General features: G+C 37.4%; 1 protein-coding gene across 4 annotated transcripts in view; it reads right to left on the bottom strand.

The window, feature by feature from the left end:
* Positions 1-358: 358 nt before the first annotated feature.
* The window catches only part of aplp2 (amyloid beta precursor like protein 2), an 82,287-nt gene continuing 74,839 nt past the window's right edge, over positions 359-7,806 (bottom strand). For 3 of the 4 annotated variants that reach the window (XM_023350746.1, XM_023350747.1, XM_023350749.1), the window contains 3 exons: positions 7,455-7,532; positions 3,483-3,641; positions 359-2,570 (listed from right to left, as the gene is read on the bottom strand). In XM_023350746.1, coding sequence (XP_023206514.1) covers positions 2,469-2,570; positions 3,483-3,641; positions 7,455-7,532 — 339 coding nt within the window. In that variant the 3' untranslated portion in view covers positions 359-2,468. The remainder of the gene's footprint in view (positions 2,571-3,482; positions 3,642-7,454; positions 7,533-7,806) is intronic. The other variant, XM_023350748.1, reaches the window with a different exon arrangement.

Here is a 7,806-nt window from a genome sequence, read left to right as displayed (position 1 = left end):
ATTGAAATTAAATAGATACTGTACTGATGAATTAACTAAACGTGAGTTAAGTTGTAACAAATGTAAGATTATTACTTTTTAACATGTGGGAATAAATGTGGGAATATTGGGAAGTTTATGCATCCACCCACTCTCTAAACAAAAGGTTTGGCATTATGCTTCAAACTGCAAGTATTTCTTGTACATGTTCAAAAAATAAACAAACAAAACCTAAGTTGGAGTTTAAAAACTTAAAATTAGGTTCTCGACTAAACCTTCATGTTTCCTCAGACCGATATTCTCTCCTGTATTTTAAAAAATATGAGATTTTGTAAAAAAAAATTTAAACATCAGTTTAATAAAAAAAAAGACACGTTCAGTTGTTTGTTGTGAGTTTATTGATGTGTAACCCCTTGTAACCTTAAATCAGTTTCCATTGGTGTTGATCAGTTTTAAATCACTAATATGCATAATATAATCAATGTCCCCTGGTCCTCTTCCACAGTCAAGCAGGCAGTTACGAGATCGAAGCTTTTGGGTGCATAGTGAGACAGTCACATACAGATATACTGTCACAGAAAGAGGAGAAAGAAACTGGAAAATAAAATTAAAAACAGATTTCATATAAGAACAATGCACACCACAGAAATCCTCATAAGAAAAAAAAGAGCCATGGTTGCAACATCAACTGTACAGGCATACAAAGACGATACTAAGATAGAGAGAGAGGATTAGGATTCACTTGTTTCGTGTCATTCTCTACCTGTAAAAACACACACAACCAGCTCTCCGCCTGCGCAGACCTCCGGATAGCTTCATCACATCATTAAATGTTTGAGCAGTTAATCCGGGTTTGGTTCTCAGCCCAGTTCGGATCTCCAGAAGCGCTAAGCTCAAGCAATCCAGCTGCAACATCCACAAATCTATCTGCGGATATCTGGGAGTTAATTGTTTGACTTTGGATAATCTGTGCAAAATATAAAAAAATAAAAATAAAAAAAAGAAAAAGAAGAGAGAGAGCAAAGCTTCAAGGGAACCCATGATATACATAGTATGGAGAAATACATTCAGCTATGTATTCCCAACTAGCAAAAGGTTGATTTTGCTAGTCGGGTTTATCGATCGAGTTTATCGATCATAACGGTTACTTGATTAGCCGACAATTCCTTAAAAACCTGAGTTTTCTCTTTTATCAAGAGAATGGACCGTCTTTCCACAAGGGGCAACATTTTTCATAATTCGCTGACACTGCGCCATCGCAGGCTATTAAACTAAAACTTGAGTGTTTATATTTCTAAACAGAACCGCATAAAGTGCATTTTGCACCGGACTCTGTTCGGACCGTTTACAGTCCCCGTTCAGGAATCGCCCCGCCGCCATCTTTGTTTCTGTCTCAGCGGCTCCGCTTATGAATGACCACTGGCGCTCTCTGCTGGATGAAGGCCAAACTACAACGCTTCTAAAAGAAGATGTAATCGGATATTATTAATGTATTGGAACCAATTGTAATCTAATAAACCATTAATCGACAAATGATCATTTGAATCCCTAGTTTGTGTGTATGAGGTGGTAAATGAACACATTCACTCATTTTTATTATGAATCTTTTTTGTCTTCGCTTAGCTAGACATTAGTTTGTCTGGTTGCCTTGCTGTGTCAGATCAGAATGTATATATATATAAATTTTGTCCTGATGCTCAAGACTTTAATGAACTACTGGCTTGGAAAAAAAAAGACCAATTAAAGCAAAAAAGAAGAGAAGTGGCGATTCAGTCAATAATGATGTTTGAGCTGGAGGTCTGCACAGGTCCTCACCTTTTCCAATGCCTGCAAACATTCGATCCACCGAATAAAAATAAGGATAAAAAATAAAAACCCAAACCAATCCATAATTTCTTCCTTTGGGAAAAGGTAGAATAAAAACATCTAATTTTATATATATTTATGTATATTTAAACATTTTATGTATATTTGTTATTATAACAAAGCAAAGAAATAAACCATGATTTATTTCCCCCCCATTTGTTTTTTTTAATCACTAAACATTTTGATTGGTACGAAGAACCTTCATATACAAGCAATCTATTGAGATTAAAAATAACACATTAAAACACCAATTATTTAATGAAACCCATCAGAGTCTGCATGATGAAGAAACTAAATGTAGTGCCAGTTTGATGACTAAAAAACATTAGTTTGATTTGCTTTTCACATAATAAAAATGTCAGAAGAAATGTTATACATCTTGATCCGTCTCAGTAATTACAGATAAATCGTTTTCTATTTTGCGAACTGGCAGAAACATCAAACATGTGATCAAAAAGAGCTCTATAGTACAACAGTAGTAGAAGTAGTAGCATTACTTAAGGATTGTTTTGAACAAACCAGTAAATGGAGTTTGGATGTACGCAAAGGATTTTAACAATAGCATCGTGTGTTATTGGTCAGTAGTATGTTCCCGCTGTGGGCTCCACGGCGCCCCCTCTCAGTTAGATCTGCATCTGCTCCAGGTATTTGTAGGTGGGGTTTTCGTAGCCGTGGTTCTGCATCTTGTTTAGGTGTCGCTCCTCTGGCGTCAGCATGGGGTCCACCTGTGAACAAGACGCAGATGATTATCAGAAAGACAACGCAGAGAGAGCAGAGCGTTCTGTCTGAGCTAACGTGGGGCTAAAACGATTAATCAGATCAGTCACGATTAATCACGATTAATTGTTTACTATTTGACTCAAAAAGGCCAGTTGCTGAAAGAACAACATACTCGTAGCTGCTATTAAGCCAAAACTTTAAAAAAATATTTACATTCTTTAGAACCTTAGTCTGTAAATATGTTTTGCACAAAACTCCTTAGTTGGTAAAGTTTTGGCTTCATCCAGTTCAAATTCTGTCAAAAAATAAACTCCAATTAAGCGCCTTTTCTTATCTAAGCCAATCTTTTCACGTTGATGTTAAGTGTTTTTTTTAGCTGTGGATGGATCCTTTATATTCACTAAAGTAAGGTTGTTATTGCATTCTTATTTAAAAAACCAATCAAATTGTTTATTTATTTGTATTTCAAATCTATTTAAAATATTGCAATACAATAAGGTTAAATGAAAAATCCTCAGAATGTTCCCAATGAACTTTATCTGATTAATTGATTAATCGTCAGAATTAATCTGGGAAATTAACCCTTACATTCCTTTCAGGCAATGTGTTTCATCCACTGAATCTCTAAACTTACTCAAGTCAACATTTTCCAATGCAACTTATAAAATGCAAAAGAATAAAAATTTTAATTGGTAGATCAAATATCCCTCAATTTACTGCTCTTCCTTCTTCCAGCAACACTCTCCAGCTCATCATGGGGGATCCCAGAGCATTTTCAGGACAAATTAAAAATCCTAAGAATACAACATTCTCTAATCCGATTAATCGCCAGGCTAATCGATTAGTAAAATAATCGTTAGAAACAGCCTTAGATTCGGTGACTCCTGTTGGCATTCCTTGTTGTTGTGGTGTCTTACCTCTACAATGCCGTGGCTGATGGTGCCGTACTGCCTTTTCCTCAATAGAACCAAGCTGATCACAATCACAGTTGCTATGGCTACGGCGATCACCAGCAGGCCAATCAGCGCGGTGTTGGTGTACCTGATGCTGAAGTCTTCTCCCAGGGGGCGGTAGGGCTGACGGGCAGGACAAAACAGGAGGAGGAAATTACAGATTTCAGTTTAAAATAACAAATTATAAATAAGACTAATTTTTTATCTAACTTTTCCTGTCTGCAACTCCTCATCTTGCCCACACTGATTTAGAAGATCTTCAGGTTCACATTCGAGTGAACACAGATTTGCCTGCAGTTATTACCAGTAATTAATTTTTTTACTTTACAGGAAAGGTTTTGTAGTTACTGCCTTCCCAAATCAATGCAACAAGATCAATACGGCAATTTCTGCTGCAGGCTCTATTCTTAAATCTCAGCAGGTGAGGTGTTGAGTAAATCATGATGATCAATAGTAATAAAGGGAAGACACGAGATCCTGAATTTCCTATTAAAATTTTAAAAGTAACTCAGTTTGATGGATAAAGTTTGGTTTTTTAGGCTCTGCATATAAACTCAGCTTTAATCTGAAAAATATTCAAATCAAAATATTCAAAGGAGATGGTGCGAAATATGACTTTACAGATCAAAGTTCCTTGAAGCGGCTTTGAAGTGTGGAAATCAATCGACTGGAGGAGTTTCGCTTTGCTGTGCATCAGGGACAATATCCTCTTGGGTGCAAAGTCTGAGCAACATGCAAATGCTGTTTGCAGATTGCCAATTCAATTTACACAAACTTCTCACATTAAAACCAACAATAGGTACCAAATCAACGTTATTTCCAAGCTAAAATTAAGTTGATGTTACTTTGAAAAAAAGCTGCCTGATTTAATGCTACTCAACAACCATAAAAATCCAAATGCTGCCAGGCAGCGCGGCTCATCTTGAGCGAGGAAATGCCTCGAGGAATGCTATTAAGGTGCAATAATGCTGTGCAATATTCATTTTAAAAAGCAATAAAATTCACTTTAGTAACACAGAATCCCAGGAGGAACTAAACAAGGATTAGTTAAGTACTGTATTTCTTAATGCTTAGCGTCTGCTTACATTCATTCATAAATACCTGTGCTAATTCAATAGGAAACTGTCTGTAAACCAATACCTAATGAACTCCAGATCAAAGTCTGGTGAAAAGATAGCTAATAGCTGTTTATATTGCAATATTGAATTACTAAAAGACCAACATAACAATGGATCAAAATTTGGTAACTAACTACTAGTTGCCCATAGAGCTTCAAATAAGTCAGTCATACTGAACTCCATAAAATCTTTTACGTTTTGGCCGATGAGAAGCTATTAATGAAGTAGACTTTATTTAACCATTACCCAGTGGTTAATGATGAACATGTTTTGCTAACTAGATACTAGCAAGTTGCAAATCATTATTTGTAAGTTAACATTACAAAGTATTAATTTAAGAATATTACTCTGATACATGAATTAATTATTCCTTTATGACGAAACCAACTAATTTTACATTCACTGTCAACTCCTGATCACAATTTCTGAAAAGGTAAATGACTAGTTTGAATATTGTTTGTGTATTGCTTTATATTACTATTATTACTATGTAATCAATCTCTGTTCAAACGCTAATAAATAGTTTATAGTTAGGTAAATATTAATTCAAAATTAACTCCTGATCATACTTTCCTAAATACTATAAACAAATCTGAACTGTTTTATTGACAATCAATTGAAAGTTAGCAGCGACTAAATAAACAGCTAACAGCTAAATAGACAGCTAACTGCTAACAGCAGTTAATGCTACAGAGGAACTTTTGGTTGGATCCTCCGGGCAGCTTCGAGCCAAGTTCGAGTTGGACAAAGAACTCTGCAGCTGAAGAAGAGCCGGGGCCACAGAGCCGAAGACTGTCCTGCACATGGGGACCAATCCGTCAGGCCCACAACATGTGGCTTCAAATCGTATTTCTCTCATCAGCTGGGTTCAGACCCCAAAGACATAGATGAAGATAAAGGCAAAGACAAAGAACAAAGGCAAAGAAGAAGAACTGGTGCCTTCCTTCCATGAGGTCAGCTCGCCTACATCTCAACGGACCAGAAAGATCGTGAGACAAGATGAAGGGAGCTTCAGACCAGAGACCTGCCGCTCTAAGTCAGTACTCTTCCTGCCAGCACCCAAGTCCTGTGTGACCTCATCTTCCATGCAGAGACAAAAGCTCATCAGACCTACAGAGATCCTGCCTTTGTCAATCAATATCCTCCTCCTGCTGCAAAACCTTCTTCATCATCAGGTCTGGGGTTCGAAACGCCAAACTCCGTCCGTCTCTCTCAAAGGTTCCCTTTTTAGTTTTCAGTGTCAGCAGTAGGGAAAGATAGACTAGATGATTGATTTTACTTATTTGATTATTTCTGCTACCGAATTAAGCTGTACTGACCCTTGCAAAATTGCCTTACTAATAAAATATTTAGCATAAAGAAAATCTAAAAGATGTTGTGGACATTCAGTTAATGAGTCGCCTTAAAGTTCTTTGATGGTTGTAAAATAGCTCTGATGTTTGATTCTGGAGAGGAAAAAGTGGGAAATGTTTTATAGGTTGCTGGTAGCCCATATGTACAACATCATCCTTGGGACTCGCCGAGTCACTAAAACGAACCTGGCTCAGTGACAAGTGCAAGTTGTAATAAAGAGAAACAGCGACCGTTAACAGGTGTGCTCTGTGAAACTAGTTGGCTGTTCAGTCTGGCTAATTCACAGGGGAAGAAGGTTGGGACACCTGGATGGAGGTCGTCAGGAACCAGGTGAATCTTTTCTCGTGACCAGCTTTAAACAGTTTACTTCAGTTTACTTCAGTAAACAGTTTACTTCAGTTCTGGACAGGATAAATCCCAGCAGATTTAGGAAACTCAATTCACCTGTTAGACGGAGAGCTGGTAGCACATCTCCCCTCTCAGAAGAGGAAGTAGAGAGTGAGAGAGTAGAGAGAGAACGGGGGGTTTGTGCAACGACGAGTGGTTTAAGTTTTGCTGATTCAGTTACAAAGAGACAAATGCAACATTAAACTGCAGAGCTATGAAGAAAGGACTAAATGTTGATTAACAACTGTCTCATTATCAGCAGTTTAACAAAATAATCAACTCATAAATAAAAGTTAGCATTAGCCAATGTTAGAATTACCAATGCTAGCATTAGCAATTAGCTACCGATTTTTTTTCTCACTCACATCAACTAAATGTTCATTATAGGTACTAATTTATTAGTTGCAGTCAGAATGCAAGACGATATTTATAGTTAGATAATCAGTACTAAGTTAAATAACCCTTGATATTGTTCATTATGTAATAGTAATCTGTAGTTTATCATTATGTAATAGTTAGCATTGGTTTCTCATTTATTTTTTTGCTATTTGCTGAGTGGATTTTATGCTCTAAAATGATGAAAATGAGAAATTCACCTCTAAATCTTCATCTTCTAATCCTAAATTAATTGAGTATTTACATAGGAAACATGAAGAAACTCAAGAAGAAAAAGAAAAAAAACATCTTAATGCTGCAGCTGATCGTATCTGAGCTGACGTTTCATCACAATCCGTTTTTCTACATTCACATTGTAATTTGGCACATATGACACAATCTGATCATATGTGGACAGCTGCTGGGGAATTTCTTCACCGCTCATTCCCACACAAAAACTGAGCCACGTCAGTTTCTGCTGATCTTTTTTCCAATGTGTACATTCAGGTACATTCACATAACAAACATGCTCCCATGCAGGAATGACAATTTTTTTTTAATAGCTTGAACAGAAAACTTTTACTCATGAAGAGAAAGGGGTAAGAAAAGTTTGGTTGCACACTCCTACACTCTCCTACTGTCACATTCTCCCCGCTGCCTGTAGTTCCCCAGAGAGCCCAGAGGAGGGCGCCGCTGTACTCACCAGCTCATCACCATGCATAACGCTGACTCTCTCAGCACTGTAAACCACTTCGTTAACATCCAGAGACTCATCAATCACCTGTCAACACAGACAGGGGAGCCCAGGTTACACTCACAGCAGTGTGTGTGTGGGGGGGTGTCGGCATGTGTGTGTGAGTGTGTAACCAGGTTTTTATATGCTTGTGAGGACCTATTTCTGTCTACATTGTGGGGACCGCTGATTCTTGTGGGGACAAATCCTGGTCCCCAGGAGGGGAATGTTGTTTTTGAGTTAGGGGTTAGGATTAATATTACGGTGTGAATTGAGTTTTGGTTAGGGTTAAGTATGTGATGGTTAGGGGTAGGAGTGGGAG

Source organism: Xiphophorus maculatus, chromosome 18, assembly GCF_002775205.1.
Source record: "Xiphophorus maculatus strain JP 163 A chromosome 18, X_maculatus-5.0-male, whole genome shotgun sequence".
In the NCBI taxonomy this organism is placed as follows: Eukaryota; Metazoa; Chordata; class Actinopteri; order Cyprinodontiformes; family Poeciliidae; genus Xiphophorus; species Xiphophorus maculatus.
The sequence above is the reverse complement of the archived record's forward strand: the minus strand, read 5'-3'. Positions and strand labels throughout refer to the sequence as shown.